The sequence below is a fragment of the Vicugna pacos genome, chromosome 2, assembly GCF_048564905.1.
Source record: "Vicugna pacos chromosome 2, VicPac4, whole genome shotgun sequence".
NCBI lineage: Eukaryota > Metazoa > Chordata > Mammalia > Artiodactyla > Camelidae > Vicugna > Vicugna pacos.
The window spans coordinates 94,320,331-94,336,527 of NC_132988.1; the positions used below are offsets into that span (position 1 = coordinate 94,320,331).

Genomic DNA, 16,197 nt, shown 5'->3' on the forward strand with positions numbered 1-16,197 from the left:
TTAAGAAGAACTGTATCTAAATTACCAAACTGGGGGAGACAAATCAATAAAGGAAAAATGTAAACTGACTCTTCTAAGAAGGATTAAAACTGACACCCTCACTCCCACCTAAAACTCCTAAATTCTGTTTAGACACAGCAGTAACGCTGTTAGTCCCGATATCCATGCCACACCACGTCTCAAATCTAGACTGTGAGTTTTTTAGGACAGTAGGTAGGCTACATGGCTAAGCATAAGCCACAAGCTCTGCTTCTGCGGAAACCTGACCTCATCTTATAAATTAGTCACGATCCTGCCCCAAACTCCCAAGAAGCCAAGCAGCATCCTTCCCATTTTACAGCCACATCCTGATTTTCCGTGGCTGTCATCTGCAAGAAGATTGGCCAGGATGAGCATTAAGGTTTATGACCTACGTGATGAACATAACTGCCTTTTTGCTTTTCAGCAAAAGTCTCAACCAACATACACACGATTAAAAGTGCTGTGCTCCAAAGCTCCAAAGTTTAGCTGATGGAACACTTAGAGATGCCATCGCTATCAAATCTCTTCTAGACACCTGCTTTAATTCTACCTTCAAGAACATACAAGAACATGGTAGAAAAATAGAGTCAGGAGAAAACGGAGGGTTCACAGATCTACCCCCTCACTGCAGCCTCCCCTCCCATAGCAGCCTCACAGGTGACCCATCTCTCAGCTTCGATACCGGGCCCTGGAGAGCCCACTCCATCCATCGGTAGTTTATTCCAACTGCTCAACTACTTTCATATCAAAAAGTGTCATTGCTTTGCATTTGACTCCCTGTTTCTGGTTAAAGATGACATACTTATTTGGACAATGAACCTTACCAGATTTGGTGTCTTAGTAACTTTCAGCTTTATATAAACATCACAATAAAAGATGAAGATTTGCAATTAAGGAGGAAGTTCAATGAAACATACTCTCATACCAAACTGCTCTGGGCAGGGTCAGCATGCACAACCTGTACAGCCTCCCTTTCAAAGAGCGTGATCAGACTTCCCGATCAAAATCGTCCTTGTTTTATATCCAGGCAGCTCTAGACACTCCAAGGCCCATGCTCTGGCCATCATACCACCCAGGGTACATAAAAGTTAGCTTCTTAGCTACTTTAAAAATAATATTTTTGGTTAAGTGACTATGGAAATAGGAAATGAATAAAATCTAAACTTTCAAAGTTCCTGTCTTATTTTAATACTAATGTAACCCTGGGCTCCTCTGAGTTGTAGGCTCCTCTTCAGGCCGCTCTCTGCCTTCTAGAGTTGTCAGAGGGATTAAGTGAGTCCATACTAAAACCTTGCTATCAGTACAGATAGAGCTCAGCTCACTTGAAGTTTAGCCCTCTGTTTTTCAGGTTACCTGCAACTCACTACAAATGCACATAGAATGAGGTTATGAACTTTAATGATTTATGTAGGATCAGTTCATACTTAACACCCAGGCACAGACTACGGCTGAGAACAAAGTAGGGAGAGCGAGAGAAGAAAATAAAACACTTTCTTCAGAGAGTGAAAGCTTATATTTGAAGGATGCCTCTCAGAAGATTTAATTTAATACAGTTGGTGAGATTATCATCACACCTCCAGAAAGTAAAAAGTATTCACTTTGAAAAAGCAAACAGGTATTTAATATGTATGTGTACACAGATGTCAGAGTATCCTGATCTTTTTTTTTTCTGCTTAACAATCTGATGTGCTTCACTTCAAAGTCAGAACAAATTAAATCAATACCAATATCAAATATCAAATATCAAAAATGGCAAACCAACCTTGCAGCTTCTGATTTTCCTTCTCCATCCTGAGAAGCAGTATCTGTTGCAGAATGGCCTTTTGCCACAGCTCTCGAAGTTCACGAGACGTCCTTTTCTTTTCTTCTGGGACGGGGCCAAAGGGTCCATCTTCACAAACTGGCTCAAGAGGAGATCGTGGGGGAAGCTCTCCCAGCTCTGAATAATCTGGAGAGGAAAAAGGGCATTTCTGAATGGTCATTTTTCAATTAAAATTTATATTTATACATAGTGCCGAGTCAGAAAATTCTGCTCATTCAGATACCACATTATGATAGCACAGAATTTAAAATTCAAGTTTTAATATGCATTGAGAAACTATGCCTGAGCCACAAAACAAATAAATCAAACAAACTATACGTCAAATAGTAAGCAAAAGCAGTAGCAACTGAGGAAACGGTCAAGGACAGCTGCTTTTTAAGGTACAATGTTTTTATGTTCTTCTGAGTTAATGACTGTATTATTGATAACAACAGCAAATGCTCATACAGTGCTCACTCTGTACCAGACTGTCTGAGGGTTTTACGTATAATAATTTAACACTCAACCACACTAAGATGTAGGTACTGCAGCTATTCAGCTGTAAAGAGAAGCAGACTGCAGCACCAGTGTCTCAGCGCCGCGCCCGGAGCCACACGGCTAAGAAGTCACAGAGCCAGGGCTGGGACCCAAGTGGTCTGGCTTCATGTACATTCTCAACCACTGTGCTATAAGGCTATGTGTTTTAGGAGAAGATTAAAACTTATTTAATAGCCAATAATAATGGTGACCATTATCAGATCCTCTACCAAGTGCTGGGCACCATGCCAGGTGTTGTATATGGACAGAATCATTTCATCCTGATGCCAACTCCAGAAAGCAAGTATTAGCCTGAAGAGGCAACTAGGGCTCAGAGAAGCCAAGCAGGCTGCCCAGGGTGAGAAAGTCAATAAGCAGCTGTGCTGGGATTCCAGCCTATGTCCACCTGAGTCTGAAGCCTATTCTTTCTGCAGAGACCCCTACAACCCGAATGTCTCCGACACTGTCGATTTTCAAATTTCTATTGATTAGCTAAAACCTCTACAGCTCAAGCCTGTGTACCTTTCCTGACCACAGACACCACGTTGCTGGTGCAGTGTTGCTGTAACTCTCCAATGCCTTTCGGACATGCACGGGGAACACCCCACTGGTTCACTACGGAACTAGCTCTGGGGACAGCGGAAGTTCCCACACAAGTGGACCTCACCTGGCACAACGCATTCTTCACATGGGCCATGAAAAGCCCGTCACAGGCAACTCGAGTCTCACAGCCACCATAGGACAACACATAATCTCTCCCACTCAGTAGCTCCCACACACTAACATGTTGTGATTAATTTACAGACAGTCATCACCACTGACTGTTCATTATTCTTCCCTCAAGTTGGGGTTGCTTTCCCACTATGAACTAAGCACAAGCCACAAAATGTTCAACTTCCTAAAGTAACTTGTCTATCTTAACTCCTCTTAAAAATACAGGATAATAAGCCATTAAGAACGCCTTATGACCTTTGTAGGCATTTAAATGCGTATCATCTCATTTCTATTTATGCTTATTTCATTATGAGCTTATCAAATGAATAAATTAAAATTCTACTTTTTTGGAGGTAAGAAATAATAGACTATGCACATTATGGGAGGATGCTCATGTGCAATGGTCAATATAAAAAGCAGGAATCAAAACTGTCTATATAGTATGGTCTCAACTATAAATGTTATGAGAAGCAGTACAGTTTAGTGATTAACAGGCCTGGGGCTAGGCTGCCTGGGTTTTAATCAAGACTCCTCATTTATTGATTTCGTGATCTTTAGCAAGTTTCTTAACCTCTTTGGGCCTCAGTTTCCCAATCTGTCAAGTGGGAATAACAGCACCCCCCTCACAGTGGTGTTATAGGGATCAAGTTACTTAACACATGTCATACGAACCATCTAAAACAGGGTCCAACCCACAGCAGGAACACAGTGAATGTTGGCTCTTATCATTTGCTATCACGTATTCACTAAAGGGCATGGAAAAAAACACCAGAGGGAAACACATCAAGATTTAGCCACTGAACACTGTAAGCTCTGAGAAGGCTAGAATCCCCTGTCAACGAGGGCTCGCCTAGCACCAAGCCATCCCTGGCACCCAGCAGGTGCTTGATAAACAACTGTAGGAAGAGAAAGGCAGGTGCTGGGTTTGGTGTACTTGCTGTTCTTTTCTGTGTTTCTGGTATTTTCTAAATTTGTGACAGTAAAGATTTTCATAATCAAAAAGTTAAAGAAAAATAATGCAAATCTGTTCTGATTTAAATCAAAGACTGAAAAATGTTCTTGGCAGGAGGGTATAGCTCAGTGATAGAGTGCGTGCTTAGCATGCACGAGGTCCTGGGTTTAATCTCCAGTACCTCCTCTAAAAATAAATAAATCTAATTACCTCCCCTTACACACAAAAAAATTTAATGTTCTCTTGCAAAACAGAAAACGAATCACCCTTCTGACAACCTGTATACTTAGGATCACTCATTATTGAACATGATATAGTTTAAATTCATCCCTTTTCACAGAGTTTTAGTCCGTATGCTTATTTAATCTTAACTCTGCAGCTTAAACTCTTCCATTTGAGCCCTTTCCTTTCCTTTTTGTTTTTTTCTTTCGCCATCTTGACTGTTGAAATTCTGCTGGGCCCTGTAGTCATGGTTCAAGTTCTGCTTTATCTCATGTTGGAAGTATTTACATTCCCTCCTGTGAGGCTGTGAGGCTGACGTGGTCAGCGCTGGAGCCGTGGTTAGAGCAGCAATTTCTGCACACTTTCACATGGACACAGAAGGAACCCAGGGACCAGCCAGTCAACAGCATTAGGTGGGGTTAATCTGGAGATTCTTTCCCCCTTCTTAAACCTCACCCATAAGACAGGCTCATCTCTCCTAGTCTCCTTCCTCAAACCCCATCCTTCCTGTATGCCTGTGTGTCCTGAGAATTCCTACTACGTGAACTTTCAGATTCTGGAGTAATGATGAGAACAGTGCAGGCACGCCTCCTGTGTGGACGGAGCACGGCCAGGAGTTTAGGCTGTTTGGTCCCCTGGTCCACTTACTCTCTGGCAACTGGGTTGCTGACAAGGACCACAGTCTACAGATGCTTATGAAGCTCCAGTTTCTGCTGTTTTCCTATCTGGAGAAATCAGACCTGCCAAGAGTGCAAGCACTGTTTGGTGATGACGACCGTGCGACCGTGAAGTTTAAGACATAAACTGCCTGCCTAGGGTTCTCTACTCTTGCCTTCTTTTTCTTGTTGTCAATCACAGCTCAGTCTGTTGAGCCTTTACCATGTGATGAGTCCTCGGCCCAGATAAGTCTGTCTGTGGCAACCACCTCATGAGATATGAGAAACTATCTCCTTTCTACAGCTAAAGTAACCATGGTGCATGCAGTGCAGTTTCGTAACATGGTCAAGGTGACATGGCTTGTAGGGGTCAGAGCCACGATCTGAACCAAGGTGCATTCTCCTCTAAAGTAAGAAATGTCTACCCAGTGCTTCTCTAACTTCTAGATGCACACACATAATGTGGGTACCTTGCTAAAATGCAGATTTTGACTCAGTCTGTCTGAGGAGAGCCTGAGAGGCTGCATTTCTATCAGGTTCCCAGGCAATGCCACCACTGCTGGTCTCAAAGCACACTTTCAACAGCAGGCTCCACACTACATTTTCACTCCTCACTCCCTTAGGTACCCCTACACACTTATCATCATGTCAGCTCTTTATTTTCCTTTGCTGTTACCACTGGAACACTGTTTAAGAGCTGCTGTCAGCCACCTGGATTTAAGCCTTTACAAGTGGTCAGAGCTTCTCCCGACCTTGGTCAGGATACCAAGGCCAAGTGCAGAACACAAAGGATTATCAGTGCTAGTGTTAACTTCACTTCTGAATTAACTAAATAAAAGCTAATCTCCCCTGCAAAGCTCAGCAAATTAACCTAACATTTTAAGCAAGGTTTCTTAACCTCAGGACTATGGACACTTAGGGCTGGATAATTCTTTGTCACGGGGGACCGTTCTGTGCATTGGAGAGTGTTTATCAGCATCCTTACCCCATGACAGCAGCATCCACTCACCCCAGCAGTGACAACCAAAAATCCCTAGACAGCACTACACGTCTCCTAGGGAGATGGGGGACGAGATCACCCCCAGTGAGAACCCCAATTAGAGTAAACTACCCATCACTTGCTCTCTCCTAGACCTCGGGAAGGGGTAAAAATACATCTCCTTCACCCAAATGTATTTTATGTGGTAACAATTACTGATGCTATAGTCTATAACTAACAACAATTTTTTAAAATATACTTTCTTTTGTTCATGTTAAGATTAGCCTAGTTACAAAGTAATTTAGTAATTTACCAAAGGGGGATAGTTAAATGTTTATTCTAAATTTGGCCTGGCTAAATCAACCCAAGAGAACGGAAGAAAGATCCAGATTTGAGACAAGGCCATCACTTTGTGATCGGTCCTTTCTCACGCGTGCATGCACGTGGGTGTTTGGGGTGCAGTCTGGTGAGATGTGTACTCATGTACACAGAGGGGTGAGTGGGATGGCAGGGTGAGGATAACAACGTGAAAATGTTGGATGACTATGGGCTGAGAACCCTGTTCTAACAATAAATATGTGCATTATTTTGACTTGGATCATTCCTAAGCCATTCACACCAGTATTTGCTGAGCCCCTTACCCGGCCCCTGGATGTGGTCTAAGAAAGACAGCGATGTTCCTAATATTCCCCAGAACAGCAGCAGGGTTCTGGCTTCTTTCCTCAACTTTCAGCTTTGCCGAGAGGCTGCACACAGAGGCTCAGGGAAAAGAGCACGGCTGAGCCACAGGCCAGCTTGGTCGTCCCTCTTTGTAAACCTCTGTAAACATGTACACCTTTTGGGTTCCAGTCCCTTGGGGCAAAATGTGAGAAACGACATTCACTTCCGACTGCCCCAACCGTGGGGACCACAGGCACTGACAGACGTCTTTATAAAGCCTACAAAGCCACGAAGGCAAAGGGCTGCAGTCAGAGGCCAGTCTGGGATGGGCTTTTACTACTCTGGTATCTCCTGTAATGACGGGCTGCAGAATGCTTACATTATGCAGACTTTCAGAGACAACAGCCTTCTGTGGGTTCTGAGAATTCTAAAGCCAGCCATAACTCAGGGGCCCTATGAGACAACTGCTTCCATTTACATCACGGCTGAGACCTTCTCAACAGAGTCATAAACACAATCTACGCTGCTGCGTCAATACTTTACATGTCACACTGTTCTCCAGTCGCTCCACGCTGCATCCTCATCTCTCTGCACAAAGACACGCGGGGAAGAACGTGACGTCGCATCATTGGTGCAACAGGGCAGGAGCAAAGGAATGTGCGCACAGCCTCACGCTGGCCCAGCTTCCTGCCCTGCGAAGCCTGGAACACAGACTCATACCAGGTCTGAACTGCAGCTCTCCTCCCCTTCAAGACAGGACAGAAACTCACACACTAAGTGCCCTGTAAGAAAGAGCGACCCCAGGAAGAAAATGAAGAGAAAAACCCTTATTCTCCATATTTTTCTGTTATCCCACAATACAGGATTTTATAGCTCTCTCCATCCCTCTAGAAAAAAATCCTCATCTCCCATGCCAAAAGAACAAGAAAATGTTTAAAATCCCAGTTATTCTGAAACCTCTGTTTCAACAATGAACAGACCTTGGAAACAACAACTAAAACTGAACATTAAATCTCTGGAGAAAAGTTAACAACAACAGGGATTAACATCTGCAGCATCTGCTGTTACCAACAGCTGAAGAAAATTTCTTAAAAAAACAAAGTGAAATGAATGTGTAGATTTAAGAAACAGGCAGTCCTCAAATGAATGCTGTCAAACTGTTTACAAAGCGCCAACAACTCCACCTCTACAAAACAGAGCGCAGATGCCAGGAGAACAGGAGAGCCCCCTGTGCCTGGCAAACAGCAGATGCACATGGAAAAGTCACGAACAAATGAATTCATTTACCCAAGACGGCGCTACACCCTACCCTGACTTCTTTGGATGTTTGGAGAAACAAACAAACAAAAAGAACCTTGCCATTTTTCTACAGTTGCATTATACGATGGTCCAGTTATAGGAAAATAGAATCTTTAAATAATATTCATTTGTTAAAAAGAAATATTCTTTATACATACACTTGTTTTCATATTCTTTTCACCATAAGATTCGCAGATACTAAGAAGAAATATTCTTAACTTTTTGCCATCTGCTGCCAGAAATCCAGATATGAACATGACACAGTCCCTCAAATTTCAACAGGGCGAGTAAGAGGGGTATACGACTGCTGAGAAATGCAAAGGAAGTGTTCTAGGAGTTCAGAGAAGAAAATGAACTCCTCCTGTGATTCAGGTCAAGGGCACGGGCCTGGGGTCAAACCCCAGCCCCCCGCCAATCTACCTACTTACCCTCGAGCAGGTGGTTTGATCACTTTCACCTGTTTCCTCATCTGCCAAACATGCATCCTCGTGCCCATCTCAGAGGATTCCTGTGAGCATTACAGAGGCAAATGTGTGGGGGAAAACCCAGCCTGGCACATAGCAGGCATTCAAATAAATGTCCGCTATCATTTTTCCTCCTACGAGCATCAGGCTTTTGGAAGTGGTGGTGGTTCTTGAAGGACAAGTAAAATACGGGCGAGTGGAAGTGACAGTGGCCGTTCCAGTAAACGGAGAGGCACAAGCAAGGTGCATGGGGGACTCTCAAGTAATCATGCAACGGCCCCATCTGGCTGATGGCCGGACGGTGTGCGCGTGGAGACGGAGAAGAGTGGTGGCACCCAGACACAGAGAGCACTGGCTGCCTGGTTCACTTGTGTATTAGTTAGTGGGAATCGTGGAAGATTTGGGGTTTTAAAAGGAAAACTTCTTTGCTTTATGCATGCTTTAGTACTGGAAAGGTGTTCCGGCCACTGGGGAATGCAGAGCTTAGTGGACCCAACAGGTGAAGGGCTATTACAAAACAATGCGAAAAAGTGCTGGGAGGGGTTGTGGGGGAGCTCTGAAGACAGAACAGAGCGCCTAACTCTGCCTGAGATGGGTGCAGTGGAGGGGGGATAGGGAGGTGGGCATACAATTTTTTTTTTAAGAAACAGCCAAGAAATGCTGAAACTAAAAACAGAAGTGAAAGCCCCACAGATCTTTATCCCTGTGCCTTCCCAAATTAGCCGTTTGGGGTGAGTTTCCAAGGCTCTATGAAGATGTTGTGGACTCGCAGGGAGAGGAGCAGAAGGGAAGGCGCAGAGCGGTGGTTAAGTCCTGGGAAGAGAAGCAGGAAGAGGTGCGGAAAGACGGAAGGGAGGTGCACAGCCCTGGGCAGTGCCCTGCTTCCCCCTTCCGAGAGCTAGAGCTGAGCAGGGTCACAAAGGCCCCCTGGGGTGGGGGTGGTGGGGGACCAGCTAGGAAAGTCAAGGCCTACATTAGCTTGAAAAGAACCGAGAAAATGCTGTAGTCATATGAATTTTTATTTAGTGCACTGGATAAAATTATCCTTTGAAATGAATGGCATCTGTTTTTGCATCTGCAAGAGGGATGATAGTGTAGTTTTGGGAGGGCTGAAGGTCAGGGATCTTGTTTCTTGATTAAACACAGTAAGACTATGAAAAGGAATAAATATTCAGCCTCAGTCGGAATATGAAATGCTGATCCTCATCATAGTTTGATCTCTCCTATTACCATTCATATAACCTTGGATCTCAAAGTGTGGTTCCTGCAGTTTTATGGGACACCTCAGGATGGAAAAGCACCACCACCACAGAACGCCCCCGGTCAGTGCCACCAAGATGCGTGTGAGGAGTGCGTCCAGGACCAGGGCCTGGCCCCCGGGGACTCCCCACCAGCAGCCCTGCAGGACCTCTGCATCACGGGCCACACCCCTTGCTCACTCTCCTTCCTTCCTCCGGCTGCTGGGGGATCAGCAGCATTCACAGGAACACAGAAACTTAGGGCTGAAGAAGACTTAGCTCACCCCCCACCTCTGCCCCAGTGGTCCCGGCACTGACTGGGCCAGGCAGCGTGCTTCACCAGGACCCACACACTGCAACCTCACCACGCGGTAAGCGAGGGCTGCAGTGACAGCCTCAGTGGCAAAGACCTGGGGCCCAGAGCTAATTTGCTGGTGGCGCCAGATTAGAACTCAGACCTGGGCTGGCTCACCCCAGTGCCTCAGGGTGATGAGAATGACTGCAGGGGGAAAGGTGCCATATGACATGGGCGCTGCCACCTCCCAGCCAGCAGAGCAGCCCGCCCGCCCCTTGACCTCCATGCCTCCTCGGCCACAGATCACAGGCCACAGCAGCACCCATCTCCCACGGCTCTGGTGCAGGGATCCAATGAAGACCCTTGAGAGCACTTACAACGGTACAGCCAGGGGCACGTGACGTCCTGTCACATCGTTATTTATTCTAAACCTGGCAAAACCTCTGTGTTGCTTAGACTTCACAACCAGACCGGGGCTGCGGATAAACAGACTGGTTTACTGAAGAACACTGGGGAACACAGACATACAGTCTGTGAAGAAAACAGCAGTGCTGTCCCAGGGACTCCCCCAACAATAGGAGGCCCCTGGTCACCGCCTGAGTGTGTCCAGGGCCCGTGACCACGAGAGACTCCCAGCGCTGGAGAGGGCCAGCCGCTCTCTCAACAGCTGGGATGCCCTTTCGGCTTTTCTTTGTGGGGCTGACCCCCTTCCTCCTCTTTCAAAGCTCAGCTCCAAGGTCATGCCCTCTGGGAAGGCTCCTCCTGTCACCTCTGCCCTGCCAGATCCTTTCTGCTCCCGCAGCACCGTGGCAAACCTCAGGCGAGCCTCCGAGGTTCTGAAAGCAGCGTCCCAGGGGCTGCCAATCACTGTCCTGCGCACCGATGGGAAGGAAGAGCAGCTCAGAGAAGCAGGGGACCCGTGCAGCCTGAAGCACTGTGGGCAAGGTGAGGCAGAGGGAGAGAAGTGACGCGGGGCAGGCGGGCAGGAGGGACAAGGGAAACATGCGGGAACCAGGAGGAGACAGGCCAGGCCCTGGTGTGCCACACAACTCCAGGCCGAGTGGCGGGGGCCCCAGGTGCTCAGCTCTTCTCAACAGTTTTATTCTCACATTTATACAAAACTGCTTCTAAACTTTACATCTATCTACCTATGTGTAGATACATAGGTGCCTGACGTTTACGGAGAAACATAACTTTACATACACAAAGCTTTATAGGAAATGTTACAAATAATGTTAATCATTCATTTACCTCAGCCCGAGAACAATGATGGAATGAAACCCCTTCTGTCCCCGAGGAGACAGCTGAGCAGGCCACCATGACAGGTCAGTGTCAGAAGTGGCAGGACAAGGGCCCACAGGTGGCCGAAGTGTGGGGGCGTCATGGAAGAGCTACCCCTGGGTGTGGTGACCCTCGTCTGACCCTTCTGTGGGCGTAAGGGATAGCGCAGTGGTCCTGCAGCAAGACCAGGAAGTGATGGTCAGAGAGGGAGGGCCACTCCTTGGGAGGTGCAGAAACCAAAATGACACATCATGATCCGTTCATGATGAGTTTCAAGTAGTTCCATGTGCCCTTAGGAAAGCGTGTGTGTGTGTGTGGTGTGGTGTGTGTGTGTGTGTGTGTGTGTGTGCGCACGCGCGCGCGCATGCCCCTGAGAGATTGTCAGGGTGGAGGGCACACAGATGGTAAGAAATACTTCAGTCAGGGAAGGGCCTCTGTGCTAAGCAAGATCATGTCCTGACACAAGCTCTAGAGGAGACACACAAAAAAATGAGTAGCCATTTAGTTGTGTTCTTGAGAGCCCATGAGCACTATTACCTTGCAGGGTTTTGCCCCAACTGTTACCTACACTTAGCGCTCTCGTCTCATCTGTATGGATTTTGGTCACTTACATATACTGTTGGCTGTGATGACTGCTGCTGGTCGAGCCCCCCTGCCTGGACCTCACTGTGGGTGCTAAGGACAAGCTGTCCCCACAGCAGCACATGGTGTCACTGCCAACAGAACCGAGGCCATGAGTTCCATCTATGGAAGCAGTTCTCACTTGAGGCCTGCAGACCAGCAGCACCCGGATCGCCCAGTCGCTCATCAGAACTACAAATACTTGGGCTCACCTTAGACCTACTGGACAAATGCTGGGGTGGGGCCATTGACCTGGGTTTTTAACTACAGGAATATGAAACCCTTAGCCTGGGGCATTCAGTATTTTTTTCAGTCACTGGCTTCAGGTTTTAGGTTTACCTCAATTGGTTGTTTCACATTATGTAACACTGGGGAACAGAGGTACCTTTTAAATAAATTATTTCAAATTAATTCAGCAATAACTCCATCCATTACAGAAGACCTGACTTTTAAAATAAAAATTTTAAATGTAACACATCTTGCTTTTCAAACACTAGCCAAATCTTGTTATCTTTGTCACTGCCAACTGTTTGAACTAAAATTAATACCATTTCTTACGAAATGCATTGGGAAAGTGCCCCTCCCTGGTGACCCAGATCCACTACCCACATTATTACACTGATAATAAATTTCCTTCCAGAAAACTTCCAGATATGAACATAAACAGTGAGAAACATAGACAAATGAGTCACCCAACACAAACAGAAAAATACACTACTAAAGGCTAAGATCATGATTTCTCAATCCGTGTTTTTCTAACCATCTGCACAAAAGCAGCTCATCTGTTTATCTCGCAGCCTCCAGTATCTCCTGGGCAGGCACCTCCCCCCAGAAGGACAGGTCCAGCCCCACCCCCATGAGCGAGGTGTGTTCAGTCTCAGGGCCCCTCCGGGCTTCTGTTCTGCTGGGCAGACTGAAAAGAAGCCCAGGAAGAAGCCAACACCCTCACCCTCAAAACCCTGAGCAGAGCACCGGGTGCTACAGGTCAGAGTGCGACCCGCTCAGAGGGAAGGGCTGCATGACGGAGCGCCGGCTGGCTTTCAGACTCCACCCTCTGATGCTGTTTGCAACGTCCACACAGGGGCCAGGAGCGGTGGGGAGCAGAGCTGTCTTAGCTCGGGGTACAACACACATCGCCTGGTGGCTTAACAACATTCACTTCTCACAGTTCTGGAGGCTGGGGGTCCAAAATCAGGGTGCAGGCCCTGTCAGGTGCGTGAGGAAGGCCCTCTTCCCTGCCTGCCTCCTCCCTGCTGTATCCTCATACGACAGAGACAGAACTCTGGTCTCTTCCTCCTATTACTTACAAGGCAGGCAGGCGCTTATCCCATGATGGAGGCTCTACCCTCAAGACCTCTTCTAGACCTAGTTACCTCCCCAAGGAGGCCCCACCTCCATGTACAACACATGGGGTAGCAGGGCTTCAACACACGAATTTAGGGGAGACATAAACATTCAGTCCACAGCTGGAGCAAACGTGGTTCTAAACTATCCCTCCACTCCATTTCCGTCTAGCAGGTCTGACTTAATGTTTTATGAGGCCGTTGTAAAATTTCCTTAAAAAAGAAGTCATTAAGTTAAGAAAAAAGGAGAAGTTTTGAAAGCACAGGTAACAAGGTTTTATTGTGACCTCACGGAATAAACTGGTGTTTTCAGTCCTGATGGACTGGCAAAATTCAGATTTTTGTTTTTCAGAGGGAGGAGATACCCAGAGGCCAGAACAAGGGACTTGCCTGAACCTGCCATCTCTGTCATTTACATGGCGACTGGCCAGGGCTGCCATGTGGCGTCTTTCATAAGCCGGGTCCTGGGCTGGGACTCAGAAGTGGACTGTCACCTCGTCTCCCCTTTATCCCGCTTCCTCAGCCCGCCTGCTTCCTTGTCAGTGCAGGACAACATGACCTGCCCCCTGCAGAAGCAGGTGTGGAATGGTTCTTCCAACCAACACAATGCAGGGCATTCCCCGGGCACACACTTAGCAAGCACATGCTTCCAAGCCCCCAGGGTACCGCGGAGTGCAATCAATGCCAGTGCCTCCTCTACGAGCCCAACTTCCTAATAAAACCACTTGAACACTTGTAAGATGATGGAGAAAAAAAAAAAAGACAACCCCCGTAGCCTTAAGACATGAGGCAAACACAGATTTTCAATATAAAATCGGAGAAAATATGCTCAAGATGAGACAGCATTAAGGTGCTTGTGAAAGAATCAAGAGTCAAGACATCGTTTCCATCACACAGACATTTATAATATAGATGGGTAGGTTTCGTGTATTTAATTAGTACTCAAGTAATACTTATGAAGCGTGGGGTGGAAAAGCATCATTTTATCCTGATAAAGTTGTAGCCCCCAAATCATTAAGGTTTATGCCACAAAACAGCAGTGCAAGACAGTAACAGAGACCCCGGGGTCCGAAGGGCCCTCCCGGCTGCCACCACGGCTCTCCAGTCCAAGCCCTGAACTGGGCAGCATCCCTTTCAGCAGCCCATCCCCTTACTTCCCTTGCTGTTTGTTATTCCCTCCCTGACCACACTGCATGCTCCTGTATCTAGCACTAAATCCACTTTCAAACCAGCGTACCGCAGTGTCATCAGAATCTGCATGTGGATTAAATAGCACATGATAAACCTCCCTCACCCTGTCATTGGCAGGGACTGGATCTTATTTGTAAACTCTGGACTTCCACTGAAAACAGCAGCAGTGTCCCTCGACGATGCAATGATAAAGACGGGGGCACGGAAAGAACCGTCGAGGGAGGCGGAAGGAACAGCCGGGCGGCGGCAGTGGAGGCCTGGGGGGTGACCGTGGAGGAGGGGGAGGCAGGGATGGCAGAGGGGCTGTGGGAGGAGAGAGAACTTGGAGGGAGGAGGCAGGCCTCCTCCAGGTGTCCAGCCCGAGTGACCAGGACAATGATAAAATCACACCACAAATAGTGACTTTCAGAAGAGAAGCCCTGTTTTTCACCCTCTGGCTCAGGCGAGGGTTTTAGGCTTTTTTCCCCATGAAAAAAGTAATATTTCAACAGATTACAGAGAAACTAGAGACAATGAAAACACAGGGGAAGAAAAACCGAAAGGAAAAAAATTACCTGTAACCCCACCTCCCACAGGTAAGTGCTATTAATGGCCTCTGTTTGATCTTTCCTGAACATGTAAACGTGCCCTCCATCCTCTACCCTGGGCTTCGTCAGCACCGCATCGGGTCTCTCAGTCCATAACCCTTTTGAGACATCACCGGGGGTGCAGGGTCCGAAGCCACTGAGGCATGGCCGAGACGGAGCGAGACAGCAGCATGTGGCCCCGTTCCCCATGAAGCGGCCGGCGGGGCGGGCACACTTAGACTCATCTTCAGAGGGAAGCATTGGAAGCTACTCAACTAGAAATAATCAAAAATAAGAGGGTCACACCACAGTCCCATAGCCCCCAGAAGAGAGCTGGCAAGACGTTCGGTGGGAACAGCTGGAACCCAGAAGCAGAGGTCTTTTAAAGAGGCCTTGGCAGAGGGGACCTTGGGGAATGTGAGAGAGAACCATGCGACCGAGCAGGAAGGTCAGAGGGAGAGAGGGAGGGATGACCCGAAGGCAGTGCAGGTGACCTGCAGAGGTGGCAAGGAAACCCTCTGGGGCTCTGCCTGCACCACAGTCCCCCGTGAGAACTCTGACTTGGTCACTGACGAGGGAGGAACTGCAAAAAGCCCCAGTGAGATCCGTGGCTGCTCTCCACCCTCCCCCCGCCTCTCGTGCATCTGTGACTAAAAACTCTAACCCCACCCATCCCATTACACAATGCTTATCTGGAGGTGATCTAAGGTCGAAATCCATGAAAGGAAGCTCATGACTTAAAAGTTAGGAAATATTTTTGTGTTTTACTGGGGAGAGGGGATGGGGAAGTCCACACTATGAAATAAGAAGTTTAAAATAGTGAATCCAATTTTTCCCCCAACTCAACACAATGCTCATTGGGTTAAATGTGGAAGTGTGACCTTTCCACCTGGAAAACCCCAGTCTCACTGCCTTCCTTTTAAGAGCCCCTATCCTGAAAAAAATCAACTTGGGAAGTGGCAATCTTTCTGGGTATCCATGACTGCTTGGCAATTGGGAAACTTGGGTTTCAGCTTTAGCAAAGTTTCGGGGCTTTGATGTTTTCGACTAGAAAGTGGAAAGCAACTGTATGATCACTGAGACAGCTTCCACCCCTTCAGAGTCAGCACACTGACACTCATTCAAAACCTCAATAGATTTCAAACACGTAAATTTAATCTACATGTTTATAAATTATGTAACAAAGTGAGCATGTCAAGTCCAAATGTTCTTTGAAAACTGTTTTTGTGGTAAGCAAATTTCTTAAACATTTTCACAATTTACTTTGCCTAAAAAACTCATTAGAAGAGGCAACATTTTGCAATTCTCTAACTGACCTAACTGACTGCAGCTGAACGTGGCAAATTTCAGCTGGCTT

The 16,197-nt window shown here is 46.9% G+C and overlaps 1 protein-coding gene across 3 annotated transcripts in view; it reads right to left on the reverse strand.

The window, feature by feature from the left end:
* Window positions 1–16,197, reverse strand: part of TBC1D1 (TBC1 domain family member 1) — a 181,187-nt gene that overhangs the window by 37,071 nt on the left and 127,919 nt on the right. For all 3 annotated transcript variants that reach the window (XM_015243989.3, XM_015243990.3, XM_072945268.1), the window contains one exon: window positions 1,784–1,969. In XM_015243989.3, coding sequence (XP_015099475.1) covers window positions 1,784–1,969 — 186 coding nt within the window. The remainder of the gene's footprint in view (window positions 1–1,783; window positions 1,970–16,197) is intronic.